General features: G+C 45.3%; 1 protein-coding gene across 1 annotated transcript in view; it reads right to left on the reverse strand.

Moving 5' to 3' along the window:
* Positions 1-2,857: 2,857 nt before the first annotated feature.
* NLRC5 (NLR family CARD domain containing 5) overlaps positions 2,858-15,121 on the reverse strand; it is a 47,028-nt gene continuing 34,764 nt past the window's right edge. The window contains exons 31-43 of the mRNA XM_033158680.1: positions 13,588-13,671; positions 13,378-13,461; positions 12,087-12,173; positions 10,797-10,877; positions 10,421-10,504; positions 9,926-10,009; positions 8,831-8,914; positions 8,266-8,346; positions 5,850-5,933; positions 4,512-4,595; positions 3,794-3,877; positions 3,551-3,634; positions 2,858-2,945 (exon numbers count right to left, since the gene is read on the reverse strand). Coding sequence (XP_033014571.1) covers positions 2,858-2,945; positions 3,551-3,634; positions 3,794-3,877; positions 4,512-4,595; positions 5,850-5,933; positions 8,266-8,346; positions 8,831-8,914; positions 9,926-10,009; positions 10,421-10,504; positions 10,797-10,877; positions 12,087-12,173; positions 13,378-13,461; positions 13,588-13,671 — 1,093 coding nt within the window. The remainder of the gene's footprint in view (positions 2,946-3,550; positions 3,635-3,793; positions 3,878-4,511; positions 4,596-5,849; positions 5,934-8,265; positions 8,347-8,830; positions 8,915-9,925; positions 10,010-10,420; positions 10,505-10,796; positions 10,878-12,086; positions 12,174-13,377; positions 13,462-13,587; positions 13,672-15,121) is intronic.

Genomic DNA, 15,121 nt, shown 5'->3' on the forward strand with positions numbered 1-15,121 from the left:
AAGTGGGTCATTCTGCCATGTGTCTGAATTGGGTGTGGCCAGATCATTCTACCGCTCCGGAAGCATAGGAGAATAATCTACCCACAAAGGTGGCTGCCTGTTTCTCTCTGCATGAGCCTCTGCTCTGGTACATTTCTAAATTGAAACATGTAATTTTAATCATTCGGTTAAATATTTTCTTCCCTAGACAAGCCCTGAATCAAGCGTGTTTGTTTAATAAATTCTCTTATTGTTTTGGCAAGACTGTGTCAAACTAATGTTTTCTTTGTGATATTCCTGGTGAATATCAAGTAGGCAATTAGGGGGCACAAAGAGAAGCAGTGAGTGAAGTCCTCTGGAGGTTGATCTGTTTGGGTTTAATTCAGGCATGGCCTGGGCCTGGGGTTCTTCACGCCTGATCTAGATGCTACTGAACATGAAAAGGAGCATCCATGTCAGCAATGGGCAGATTAGCTCTGGGCACGAGCCACAGCCACAAGTCTGTTTATCTTTCTATATACAAAAAAGTAAGGCTGTTGTCACACTGCAGTTTGCATGGTTATAGATAGGTGGCCACAACAACACCAGTATGACGACACTGTGGCAGATGGCCCATGTGAGCTGAGATGGGGGGGGGGGGGGAGAGATGCTAAATATCTTTTTAATGTGGCTGCAGGGAGGTTTAACAAAGGGGGAGGCACTTAGAAAACCATTATCCGAAGCACCTCCCCCCTGCCATGGTTGTGGCAAGCTGCAAGGGATGAAGAGGAGCTTGGGACAACATGGGAGGGGATAGGCAAACAGGGTGAGGTGCAAAGGAAGGAGGGGTTGGCCAGGTGTGGGGGAAAGAGGGCTGGCAAAGGGATTGGAGGGCAGGTGTGGCTTGTAAGTGGAGGAAGCAGGGGCAGCAGCCCCTAGTACTCACATAATCTCTTCTAGAAGGGGGCATTGACTGACAACAAGGGCGAGACTCTTAGAAGTGCAGTCGCTGAGGCCGCAGACCTTCAGTCTAGAAAGAACACATTGCAAAATGGAAAATGCTCAAAAGAGCAGATTTATGAGAGGGCGAAACTTCTCTTAGGGTCCACCCTTCCTTATTATTTTAAAACAGATCAGTTTTGCTCCTCAGTTCACACTGAACACAACTTTGTATTTATAAACAGGACAGCTTCTTTCAAAGGCTGGTGGACCACAGTTTGGCTGTAGCACGAAAGTTAATAGTGCCGGGGGGGGGGGATCAGACATTTGAGGGGAGTCAAACTAAAAAGTACATTTGATGGTGCCCTCTCATAACCTTTGCAATTCACCTGCCTCTCAGAAATCTATGCAGCTGGATACGACCCCCAAACATTGTTGGTTGCTGACGTGAAAACTATCAACGCCGAGGCAAAAACAGCACATTAAACTTCGATGGTGCTGCTAATTTTTATTTTGAGTCTCTAAAATGATGTCCAACTCTCTTCCTTTTGTTGTAATGCCAGAGTTTGTGGGGAGACACCCAGTCTACATTTTGATTTGGCTTGGTGGACTATGGGTGTTCTGATTGGTTTTTATATTTTATTTTTTGTATACTCGGCAACAAATGTCAATAAAGATTTAGAAAGAAAGAAAAAACGGGACATATTAAAGATGGATTTGAAACCTGGATAGGAAACGGGGCACTAGCTCAGTGGCAGGACATCTGTTCTGCATGTAGAAGGTCTCTGGTTCAATCCCTGGCAGGACCTCCAATTAAAAGGCTTGGGGTGAGGGGCTTCTTAGAATATATACTACTCGGCTAGATGGATAAATGGCCTAACCTGATATAAATCAGCTTCCTTCGCTATGGTGCTATTTATTTATCTGCTGCTTTTCAGCCAAAGACCCACAAAACTGTAGTGTACAAAAACCTTAAACACACACAATGCAGATGACTTCGTTAGATTTAAGCCGAATGAAAGCAGGAGTGGACCTACTCAATCTTCCTGAGTTGTGAGGAGGGCTGTGGCAGGTGTTCTGCGAGTGCCATGGCACCCTTGTGCCCAATGCTGTTTTCGGACAAACTGCAAGGTAAAAAAAAAAAGGAAAGGTGATCAGATTGAACTATTTTATTGTTTTTATTTTTAAAATCATGCTGCTTGTTTTGAGAACATAAGACTTGGAGGATAACATTCACAATTGCTTTTTGACTGGCAGATGACTTCCAAAACATGTCACATGGGAGACAAAGCAAGCTTGTTTTCTGCTGCTCTGGAGGGCAGGATCCGAACCAATGGATTCAAACAACAAAGAAGGAGATCCCAACCAAAAATTAGGAAATGTTTCGTGATGGTAAGAGCTGTTCGACAGTGGAATGGACTCCCTTGGAAGGTGGTGGGAAGTTCCTCAGAAGTTTTTTTTTAACAGATGTTGGGCAGCCATCTGTCAGGGATCCTTTAGCTAGGAGTCCTGTATTGCCGGGGGGGGGGTGGACTAGATGACTCTTGGGAATCCCTTCCAATTCTAGAGTCCATGTGTTACTGGTTTTTCCTTCCTGTTTTCATTTCCTTCCCTACGAGCTGCACTCACCTGATTTCCTCTATTTGTGGACAATGGAAGAGGACTCTGGCGAAACAAACCACTCCCTCCGAGTCAAAGCCACAGGATGCCAGGCTGAGGAAAGAAGAGGATAGTTAAGTGGGGAGGGCCCTTGCCTAGCGTTTGTGCGAAAAGGGTAAACACGTGTTGCTTTGTACAGCTCAACTATTTGTGTACACAGGCTCACAGATTGTACACTTGCTGAGTGATGAGTGTGGAGAACATCCTGGATGGAGCAGACCAAACGAGGGAAGTCAGGAAGAAACCCAAACTCTGACACAGGTGAAAACTGGACCGATCTGTACATCCTGAACCAGGATACTTACTGAAGGACCTTCAGGCAGTGCAAGTTGGGCAGAACCAGAGCCAGTTTTTCCAGAGTCTCGTTTCCAATATTGTTCCCAGATAGCCTGAAAGGAAGTGGATTGTGAAACATTATTGAGAAAACATTTAAAAAAATAGTTGTATAATGCATATAAAACAGAGAGAACAATGAACAATGATATTAAAATTAAAAACTGAAACTGAACTATAAAATAGCCATGTAGCGTGAGTAACAGTTGCACATGGGTAAAAAATAATAATCCCAAATCCAATTAAAGAATATCAGCATTATCAGATTATCAAATTGAGGATTATAAGATTATCAGACTGAGGAAACATTTGATATTGCGGTTCCTAGTCTTGCAGGCTCTTCTGCACACCATCCCTTGAGTTCAAGCACTCCGGCCCAGAGGAAGACAGCACACATGAGCTGGGGATGGGTGGGAGGAGGAGAAGGGAGCCCACTGAGGGCTCCTTGCCGAAATCCATCACACAAACCTGGAGCTGGCACCAGCTGCATTTGTAGGAGAAAGGAGCGCACCATTTCACAGAATATTCATGGGTGTGGGCGTGCATTCTTCAACAGCCAGCCCCCCATATGAACAGCCTGGGGAAACGCTTTTCTGAGGAACCTGGTTATTTTGAAAGGGAATTGATAAAAAAAAATCCCCAGTAGAAGGTCTGAGCTTACTTGAGCACCTCCAGGTTCTCACTGTGCTTCAGAGCCTCCACGAAACACTGTCCACCGGCAGAGCCAATGCTGTTGCTAGAGAGGCTGAAAGAGGAACAACAACAGAGGAAGCTGCTTCATATCACAGAACTGTAGCTAATCTGTCATAGCTGGATTTGGTGGGCAGAGGACCAGGAATTCCTCCTCCGCCGAGACTACAATCTGTAGTCCCTCACTGGGTTGATACAGACACAAGAAACTCACTCAATTTGCTTCATGTTCTGCATTTCCGGAATGGCCATAGCGATTTCTTTCATGCCAGCATCATCAATCTTGTTGTGGCTCAAACTTTGAAAGAAACCCAACAGCTCATAAGATTAAAGAAAACACGTGCCGTGTTCATGACATTTTGTTCTGGCTCATGTATGTGGAGCTTCAGAGACCATCTCACTGTTTCAAAACCCAATTAAATCTATTTAGTTTAGCTAATGCAACAAAACTGAGTAAACTGATCTAGTGATACCTGCTTTTCAACATCTGATAGTCACTTATACTTCCAGTGCCCCACTGCCACCCCCTTGCCTCTTAGCAGCTGCCTAGGTCAGTGTTTTTCAACCTTTTTTGGGCAAAGGCACACTTGTTTCATGAAAAAAATCACGAGGCACACCACCATTAGAAAATGTTAAAAAATTTAACTCTGTGCCTATATTGACTATATATAAAGTAATTTTTCAATTTTTCCCACGGCACACCAGGCAACCTCTCGCGGCACACTAGTGTGCCACGGAACAGTGGTTGAAAAACACTGGCCTAGGTAATCCCAGTGCCCCTCTACCACCCACTTTGGGAACCACTGCTTTGGAACAAAGAGTGAAAATTAATTAAGACATGTTCTCCTTTCATAATTAATTCTGACAATGAAGCTGGACATTGGGAGGGGGTGTGTTAAAGTGGCAGACATGAGCGGAAAACATGAACTTACTCAATTTTCTCCATGTGAATGGCATTCTTCAAAACTTGTGCAAGGTGTGAACAGGACTCACCACCAAGACGGTTTTTATGCAAACTGGAATAACAGTCATAAAATATGAAACATGAGTCAATTATTCTGAATGGTCCGAAAAGGTGAAAGCTTCTCATAATATTTGTTTCATGCTGGGTAACAGTGGACTTCACAGCAGGAATGGACGGGTGCACATCAATGTCCTATCCACATCAATTTCTTCTGTGTTCATTCCTTAGGCCAACCCCATGCCTTCCAAATTTTTTTTTTTAATCTAAACAAATAGCAAAGGTGGCATTTTTCCATCTCCACAGTATTAGGCAGTTGGCCCCCTACCTCTCTCGCCCTGATCTGGCCACAGTGATCCATGCGATGGTCACCTCCAGACTTGATTATTGTAACTCGCTCTACGCGGGGCTGCCCCTGAAGCTGACCCAGAAACTCCAGCAGGTGCAGAATGCCGCAGTGAGGCTCCTCACAGGGTCTTTGCCAGGGGACCACATTCATCCAGTGCTCTACCAGCTGCACTGGCTCCCGGTGGAGTACAGGGTCAAGTTTATGGTGCTGGTTTTGACCTTTAAAGCCCTATGCAGCTTAGGACCCTCGTACCTAAGGGACCACCTCTCCTGGTATGTCCCGGGTAGGACCTTAAGGTCCTCAAATAATAACTTTTGGAGGTCCCGAGCCACAAGGTTGCTAGGTTGGCTTCAACTAGGGCCAGGGCCTTCTCAGTACTGGCCCCAACTTGGTGGAACGGTCTGTCACAAGAGACCAGGGCCCTGCGGGATTTGGCATCTTTCCGTAGGGCCTGCAAGATGGAGCTGTTCCACCTGGCCTTTGGGTTGGCTTCAATTTAACCCTGATGTTTCATTCTTTTGGTGTGATTGGTGGGCTACTTAAAAATGAGGCTGCAGTCTAAATTAAATTTTAAATTGTATTTTAATCTGTATTTTAATGAATTGTTTTATGTTTTTGTTGTGATTTTATTGGTGTTAGCCACTCTGAGTCCAGTTTGGCGGGGAAGGGCAGGGTATAAATAAAAAAATTATTTATTATTATATTTATTTAAAGCACCCTAAGACTGAGGCCGGTAAACAGAACCCCATTTCACAGGGGAAGAAAACTTCTGAGAAATTGGATGATGGATTCCGGCCCAGCACTTACTCCAACTGCAGCTAAGAAGCTACCCAATTCCTTGGTGTGGGCAAATCAAAGCTCTCTTGCATATTGCCAGCCACTGAAACTGGCAGGTCTGAACAGTGACAAAATAAATATCTTTTGTTGTTGCATCGAACCTCTACCCATAGCCATACTTACATAAGTCTTTTCAGGAGAGGCATTGCTGAGAGTCTTGAGGTCAGATTGAGAATATCTGCGTTGCTGAGATTCAGAGAGCTAAGGCTAAGATGTAAATAAGAATATCATTGTCAGAACATTAGAACAGCCCCCTGAATCAGGCCAATGGCCCGTCTAGTCCAGCACCTGGTTCTCCCAGTGGTCAGCCAGGTGTCTCTGCAAGGACCACAGGCAGGACAGAAGTGCAACAGAAATCTGCCCGCCTAAAGTTCCCAGCAACTGATATTGCATAATGCATCTGACTGGGGAGGTGGAACATAGCCTTTGTGGCTAGTCCCTGTTGATACAAATAATGCAAATTATTTATTTGTATGCCACCTTTTCATAGTAAAACCATGCTTTAAAAAAAACTTACATAATTACAAAAACTTAACAAAACTCAAGAAGTTACAAACAAGAAATGAAAACATCTCAATAAGCATACAATAAAAGAACCTCCACGTAATTCCTAATAAAAATGCAAAAGCGTAATACCATCAGCAGCAAAAACCGAGCATATCCACAGTTAAATCAACATAAACTTCTAAACAAAGCCCCAGCCCAAGAATCTCTAGGCAACCTGAGCAGCAGGTCCTGCAAGGACCCACATCTAAGGTGGCCTCTGGACCCTTTGGCAGCAGCTCTTGTGGCTACAATCAGTCAGAGTCCCACCCCCAGCCCTTCTAGGCCAGGTGGAAAGAGGCCAGAGGAGCAGACCTTGCGTGTCTTGTATAGGAATATGAAGTGCTAGAAATGGCATATTTGAACCCCCTCTGGCAGCAGCTCTGCTATTTGGGCAGCCCAGCTGGAAACACAGGAACTATCCTGGGAGGAAGTCAGATCATTAAAAAAATTATCTGGCAAACCTGGAAACTCACAAGTAGGAACCCCTCCATGTATAAGCCACATACTGTTTCAGCATCATCCAAGCATGGAGTAGTGTTGGAAAAGAATATATGCTCCTAATTCCGCCTTTGTCATCTCGGGCAACAAAGGGACTAACTTTGTGAGAACGGCGCCAAGTCCCAGCCCAGGAATCCTTCAGTGCACAGCCCTCCCCAATGAGGCCCTCCCCAATGAAGGCCATCATTCATTCCTTCCCATGCCAATCAATTGGCATCAGAGCCTGCTGCCCAGGCGTGGCTTTTCCCAAGGGAGTCCTTGGAACCTCAATGCCAAGAAAAATCCAATGGCAGCAGAAAATGAGTACTGGCTCTTTAACTGGCCAGGTGCAGCACTCAGAGGGCAGAGCTTCCATCTTGACTACCCAGCCCAGGCAATAAAGTTGCTTCAAAGCACTGCTGTGAGATTTTCTGCCTCACCTGCTGGACCACTGTCCGCGGTCCTGAATCTACACCCTGGTCTTTGTTCAAGGTCCAGAACTTGCCTTCTGTTCCAGTTTATGCCTTGACCTTTTGCTCCATGAACATAAAGAATATAAGATGAGGCTGCTGGATCAGGCCAATGGCCCACATATTCCACAGTGGCAGAACAGGTGCCTCTGGGAAACAAGGAAGCAGGATTTGAGCACGAGAGCACTCTCCCTTCCTGTGGTTCCCAGCAACTGATCTTCAGAAGCATTACTGCCTCCAGCCATGCAGGCAGAGTATAGCCATCATGGTTAGTAGCCACGGACAGCCCTCTCCTCCCTGAATTTGTCTAATCCTCTTTTAAAGTCATCCAGGTTGGTGGCCATCCTGTGGGAGTGAGTTCCATAATTTAACTCTCTACTGTGTGAAGAAGGACTTTCTTTTATCTGGCCTGATTCTTCCAATATTCAGCATCATTGGATGTCCATGAGTTCTAGGTGTTATAAGAGAGGGAGAAAAACTTTTTCTCTATCCACGTGGCATTATGCCACACTGTAACTCAGGGATCAGGAACCTTTTTTCAGCCATGGGCCAGTCCACCATCCTTCAGACCATGTGGTGGGCCGCACTATATGGGGGGGGGGGGGATGAATGAATTCCTATGCCCCACAAATAACCCAGAGATGCATTTTAAATAAAAGCACACATTCTACTCATGTAAAAACACGCTGATTCCTGGACCATCCACAGGCTGGGCTGAGAAGGTGATTGGGCCGCATCCGGCCCACGGGCCTTAGGTTGCCTACCCCTGCTGTAACTCATATGCAAGTAGGATACCCCAATGAAGTGGAGAATGAAGGACACAGTCGTGGGCTGAGTTACAGGCAAAAGTAGGCAAAGCTATTTTACCTTGGTAGAACAGGCTAGTTTCTACACACGCCCCTCCCTATCCTTCAACCAGAGTTCAAGAACCCACTCCAGCTATGCAAAAATACTGAAAGAGGCTGGGTCTGGGGAGAGCGCCAGATCCCCGGAGAACACAGGATCACTCCTAGTCCTAACCTAAGGCCAACTGAAAGGCCACTTACTTTATGCTCTTTAAGTGAAGTTTTCCCTCCAGAGCGTTCATCAGAGCACTGATGTCCATGCCAAGTTCACTTTTGGAAAAGCTAGAAAGGAGCAGAGTTACATATTCAGTTTGCAGCGAACTGTGCAGGAGGGAGAGGAAATGGCAACCCGAAGTAATGCGATAAGAGCCTGGGGCCCAGATACCAGTCTGCCGGTGGGTCAAGGGCTTCTGTAGAGGCCATTCTCCAAGCCCCCTTTGAAGCAGGGGCAGGTTAGTGTAGGCACCAAGGGGAGGGCCTTTTCTGCGGTGGTGTCTTGACTTTGGAATGGCCTCTTTAAGGAGATGCATCTGACACTGACACTGCCATCTTTTTGGTATCAGGTTAAGATTTCCGTGGTTGCCCAGGTGCTAGCCAAAACTGATTTTGTTCCTTGGTTTTATGGGTGTGGGTGTGTTAGCTTGCCTGTTGACCCCTCTGCCGCCGTCTTTCCAGAGACAGTTTTCAGAAGGCCTGTTATTTATTTTACCCAGGGGTGAAAAGAGATGCCCATCGCAGTCACTCACATACCGGATATCAAACTTACTCAATGTCTTCAATAGTGTGGCATTGATGCAATGCTTCAGCCAGGTGCTCCATTCCGGGGGGAAGGAAACTGCAACAGGTTAACCTGGAAATTCAAAACCATTGCAGGTTTAGGGTAGTCAGCAGCTTTCTGTCCACTGAATGTAACCTGGCCCAGTCATTTGCAACCACGGGATGGCAAATGAGACATAAATGTAAGAAGTCACCACGTGGCTATAAAATGTCAAGAGGCCATGGCATAAACAAACATAAACACTCAATCTTAATGCAGAGTATAGGCAGTGACCATTTTGCGCACGTCCAAATGATGTGCAGCCGCCAATGCATGGGTCGTTTTGGACCTGGAAGAGGGCGGGGCAGGGGCGGGGCAGGGCAGGCTTTTGCATGCTCTGTTGATGTGTACAGGTGCCAGGAATGCAAACCCTGCACAAACTGGAGAGCTGTGTTTTGGTTCACATTATGGATCGAGAAGTACATTTTTCACTGGTTTACATTAAAATACAAACTGAACAGATTTCGCTCCCCCACACTTGTGAGTCGTAGGTTCCCAGCCCCCTCCTATATACTATTAGAAACTCATTCATTCTCTGAGTCTGGATTAAACCAGTTTTGTATCAGTTTAACTATCATGGCTTCACCAAAGGGATATTGGGAAACGTAGTTTGATGAGAGTGCTGATAAATCTGCTAAACTTTAAGATATGCTGCAAAGTTTAGCATGTGCATAGTAAATTACACCCACTGTTTTGCACTTGTGTCATTCCCCTCCCTTAGAGATACTGAACCGTTTTTCATAAATAGGTTTCTGTTTAAATATATTATTTAGTGCCTACATGACAGTTTTAAAGTCATAATAATACATAACTCCACCTATTTTAAATTGCCAAGCTGGAGAGACTTTGCATAAGATTACACTACTGATTTTTAACTCTAAAAACCTGTATTCAAGCGTTTCTGGATCACAGAAGAGAGCATGGAAAATGAAACCATTTCACAATAAAGTGTGTTTGACACTAGAGAGGTTCAAATCCTGGAAGGTGCTACTCAGAGACACACAACAGGTACACAATCCAGAGCACACAGCGATTCATACCTACCCAAGTTTCTTCAGTGATGGAAAATGTGGCAGTGTGTCAGAGATGGTTTCTGCTTCAGCATCAGTGAACTGTATCTGAGACCAGCTGTAACAACAAAAGGACAGGTGTGATACATTCACAAGTAGTCACTGGGAAAGCAGAAAGTGATATATCAATAAGGCAGCCTTGTTACATAAAAAGCATGTGTCATTGGGGGCCTATGTAGAACACTATTGTTATAGTGGGAAGCCATATAAAGGGAAGCCATACAACATCAAAATGGTCTCATTTAGTCACCCCCTTAAAGCTCTCCTAAGAGGAGTTAAGTGCTAAGGTAAGGCCATGCTTCACACCCTCCCATGCCACCCATCCCTAGAGAGATCCCATGGAGATGTCCAATGTCTGGTGATTTCAAGTCTGGCTGCAGCCAGCAACACAGCCAGCAGCTCTCTGTGATTGAAACCAAAAGCAAACAAACTCCACTGTGGAAGAGACCCCCCCTCTCCACACACTCACTTTAACGCCCAGAGTTGTCTACATTTCTCAATGAGCTTTGGCAGAAAGCAGACTCCTTTGGCTTCCAGTTCACACTGATGCAACCTGCAGGCCGCAGACACACACAAAGAGAACACAGAAGGGCAGCTTAAGCAGATGTTGCCTGTGCATGGACAGAGGGTGTGGAAACTGGGAAAGGCCCCTGAGCGGAAGATTTTCAAATTAAGCTGAAAACTGATTTCCACCACTGCCACCTTCATGTAGGGTTTCTTTGTAGTCATTTGGCCAGTTTAGTGCATTGTAATGAACTAAAGTTTAGCTGTGTCATGAGCGTTGGGATCATGGTATAGTACAATGAGCAACCATCACACCAGCCAAAGAACAATGACTTCCTCACCGGCTGACCACGGACTCCACTTTCTCCTCCTGACGAGGAAATTCCTGTTCCACTACGAAGAGGGCCTGGTCTCTCCTTAGCCTAGCCAAAAATGGAAGGAAAAAATCAGGAAAGCTGAAACAAGTTTGCCCTGCCTCATAGAGGCTGCCCAACAGAAACTGAAGAACAAAGTGCTATTCGTGCTTTACTTGTGGGGACGGCAGAAGAAAGTGGAAATGTGTGGAGAAAGTGGAATGGGGCCTTTCACTCCACCTCCAACGTTGGATACCTAGGTTGCCCCTCCCTCTGACATCTTTGCATTGTGTGCGCTTGAATGCAAGAAATAACAGAACCGTAGAGTTGGAATCAAACCTATCCATCCTTAAAGAAATCAGCCCTGAGTGCTTACTGGAAGGGCAGACCCTGAAGTTGAGGCTCCAGTACTTTGGCCACCTCATGAGAAGAGAAGACTCCCTGGAAAAGACCCTCATGTTGGGAAAGATGGAGGGCACAAGGAGAAGGGGACGACAGAGGATGAGATGGTTGGACAGTGTTCTCGAAGCGACTGGCATGAGTTTGGCCAAATTGCGGGAGGCAGTGGAGGATAGGCGTGCCTGGCGTGCTCTGGTCCATGGGGTCACGAAGAGTCGGACACGACTGAACGACAGAACAACAACAGAGTTGGAAGGGGCTCCAAAGACCACCTAGTCCAATCCCCCGCAATCCAGGAATTACTGGTAAAGACTGGAGGTTAAGACAAGAGGTACGACCCACCTCCATCTTCTCCAGGGAGATCTTCTCAACACACTGTGGCCTTTGGTTCTGGATTCATTTCCCATAGGACAGCCAGGCATCTCCAGAGGTTTTGAACTATAGAGCCCAGCCAGCACAACCACAACCACAGATGAGCATATGCAACAGTGGCTGCACCTAGCAAAGGAATGGGGAGCCTCAGGACCCTCCAGATGTTGTTGGACTCTCGTCAGCCACAGCCGACAAGTTCCCCACCTCAGCCTAACCTGTTTGGGGCCACAGCTCCCATCAGCCTCAGTCCACATGGTCAGTGCTCAGGGATGCTGGGTGTTAAGACTCCAACCAGATCTGGGGAGCCACACGTTCCCCATCCCTGATCCAGAGTTTGCTCTGAGATGCATGGCCAGCTCTGTTGAAATACAGAAACATGTTCTTAGGGAGAAAATTATCTCCCTTTAAGGCTTTCACAGGATTTGTTCACCATCTTTTCCTGCCAACCATGTATTTTATTCCTCAAAGAACAACTCAAGAAGGCAGACACACAGAGGAACTAATTACGTGATGGCTGTGATGTTTCCCTGGACTTCTGCAGCCAACTTCAGAAGGATAATGATGCTTTCATCTTTCACCCAAGGCTCTTCGATACTGCAAAGCAAAGGACACACATATGTTGCTTTGTTAGAAGATTGGCCCATGTGAGGTCTCACCTGGATTTGTTTGCTAGTTTTTTGTTTAAACACAGTGCAAAGTTCTATGTACACTTACTCAGAAGTGAATCCTGCTGAGTTTGGTGGGGTTTATTCCCAAGCAGGGATGCCAGAGGGTTTTGTCTTATATGCATTTAGAAGCAAAACCAACTAGGTTTGCACTACCCAGACTAATAAATGGACCAAAAACAGCTTTCCTTCCATTTTCTGAATTTTGCAATATAGTTCTTGGCCCCAAAAATGTACAACAATGCATACAAAATGGCATAATTAGGTTAAAATGCATGTAAAAGTGTGTTCATACAAAAATAATGTGAATGTTGGAAGCTGGAAAGAGATTGACCTGACCATTCTTACTCCCAGGTAAGTACTGGGAAGTTTAGTCTCAGATGTGACAATAGATATGGAGAAAGGCAAAAGCAACCCAGTTTTGGTGGGTGCTTCATCCCCACCCATAATGTGGAATTTGGCCCCCAGCTAAGATTTGAGTTAGGTCTCCAAGACAAGTACCCAGACAAACACAAGATGCAGTGACACCCACCAGCTTGGTGTCTTTAAAAGTGCATTAGAGAAATCCATGGAAGGAAAAAAGCTATCAATGGCTACCAATCACTACAGCTACATTCCGTCTTCCCTGTCAAAGGCAGAAGTGGTTCTAAACACCAGGTGGGCAGAATGCTGTTGTGCTCAGGCTTCCGCTCATGGACTTCCCATGGGCATCTGGTTGGTCACTGTGAGAACAAGATGCTGGACCAGATCCAGCAGGTTCTTCTGGTGTCCTTACAGTTGCATGGGAGCAAATCCCACTGAATGGGAATTCTTTTAAGAGTGCATGCAGAGGAATGGGCTATAAATCAGTGTGATGGGTTATCTGCTGATCTGCTGAGGGGAACCCGTGTTTGCTGAATTACAGGATGCAGCAGGACATTTTTGGTGTTCTTATGGCCCACATTTGCAAGAGCAACAGAAATTCCAAATGCAACATCTAAGAACATGTTTTCAAGAGGTTACTAGGGAGACAAGGGGCTGCAGCAGCTGTGCACCCCATGTAACTGTTAGATACACCCTAAGCAAAAGACTAGAAGCAGGGTTGAATCTCTGACAGCTTGAATTCAACTGGATGACAGAAGAGAAAGGCTTACCCTATTCTTAGCATGCCCTCTGATTTCCTTAAGGCCCTGAGTAGATCTTCTGCACTGCTGAGCATCATGCCATTATTAGCTGACCTAAGAGCAAAGATAGCAAATCTTTTGAGGGGGTCTTATTATTACTCTGTTTTTAAAGGAACCAGAGTAGTGTTTCACGTCAATCAGAATGGGACTAGTGTTTATGACAGAAGTACCAAAACTCACATGAATTTGCTCAGAGCAAGGCACTTGCCCAGAGAAGTGGACAGCAGCGCCAGATGTTTTGCTTGGAAACAGCACTGCTTCATGCTGGAAGAAAGAAGGAATCAAGTCAAGTGAGCTCCTTTGGGGTAGGTCAAGAACTTACAGTGATTTCTAAAGGCAGTCCATCTTTAGAAACAAAATGTTTCTAAAGAGATCCTCTAAATGACTTGGAAGGAGGACCAAAGCTCACTAAGAGCTTTGCATACAGAAGGTCCTAGGCATGGGAAGGGGAGAAATCCAATTCACAGTTAAAAGCAAATTGATCCGATTTGCACTTTCTAAAACAATATGAGAAGCAAAACACTGCCACCTTTGAAAATTTGCACTCGGCCAAATTTTGCTATGCACTTCTCCAATCAAACCATGTTTGCAAAAATGCATAGATTGGGGTATGTGTGTGCATAAAAATGAATATATTGGTGGAAATATACAGAAATGCACTTTGTCAGGAGAAATTGCTTTGAGAAGTTGCATACAAAAAGGTGATTACAGTGGTACCTCTAGTTACAAACTCAATTCGTTCCAGAGGTCCTTTCTTAACCTGAAACTGTTCTTAACTAGAGGCGTGCTTTCGCTAATGGGGCCTCTTGCTGCCGCCCTGCCGCCAGCATACGATTTCCATTCTCATCCTGGGGCAAAGTTCTCAACTCAAGGTAACTCTTCCAGGTTAGCGGAGTTTGTAACCTGAAGCGTTTGTAACCTGAGGCATTTGTAACTCAAGGTACCACTGTATTAGGAAAAAATTGCCCATAAATGCTGAAGAATTTTCATGATTTAAAATAATAATAATAATTTGCAGATTGCTTCATAAATTTGAAGAACTGAATTTAAGATAGGAAAAATTAGAAACAGAGAGAACCAAAATAGGCAGGTCCTTCCACCCTTAGTTCCAGGTTCTATATCTAGCATTAGCTACAGCCCTTTCCCATCTATGGTAGATTCTTTACTTCATGGCACAGTGCACCTGACAGGTGAGGGCAGCATTTATAAATAAAAATAAAATTGGACTCATGCTCTGTTATTACGTGTGTAAGAGTTAGCATGATCTGCCTTCAGAGAAGCCTCCCCCACCCTTGTTTTTGCTGGTTTGTCTGTCAATCATGTTTCTTTTCTGAGCATGACTCCTGTTAGTAAGGCGGAAAGCTGAGAGAAGCAACTCACAGAGGGTGGCAACAGGCAACCTCATCTGAGTTAACCTCCACTGTGTATCTGCATCAGAAGTGACTGGGTTATTGAAACACATCTGATGCAAGGATACAGTAAATTACTCAACCATAGCAGAAATTCATTGGTAGGAAGGAAAGCAAAAGAAGCAAACCACGCAGAGAAGCAGCATGCTCCCTCTTCCATGGATGCTTTGGGAGTTCATTAACTTACTTCTCGCTGCAGGCTAGCAGTTCAGTCATGCCTCTGGCCCCTGACTGCCAGTGACATGTGGCCCCTGGAAAGCTCTCCACAGAATGCAGACTTTGGGCTGAAAAAGATTCTCCACCCC

Source organism: Lacerta agilis, chromosome 8 (genome assembly GCF_009819535.1).
Source record: "Lacerta agilis isolate rLacAgi1 chromosome 8, rLacAgi1.pri, whole genome shotgun sequence".
In the NCBI taxonomy this organism is placed as follows: Eukaryota; Metazoa; Chordata; class Lepidosauria; order Squamata; family Lacertidae; genus Lacerta; species Lacerta agilis.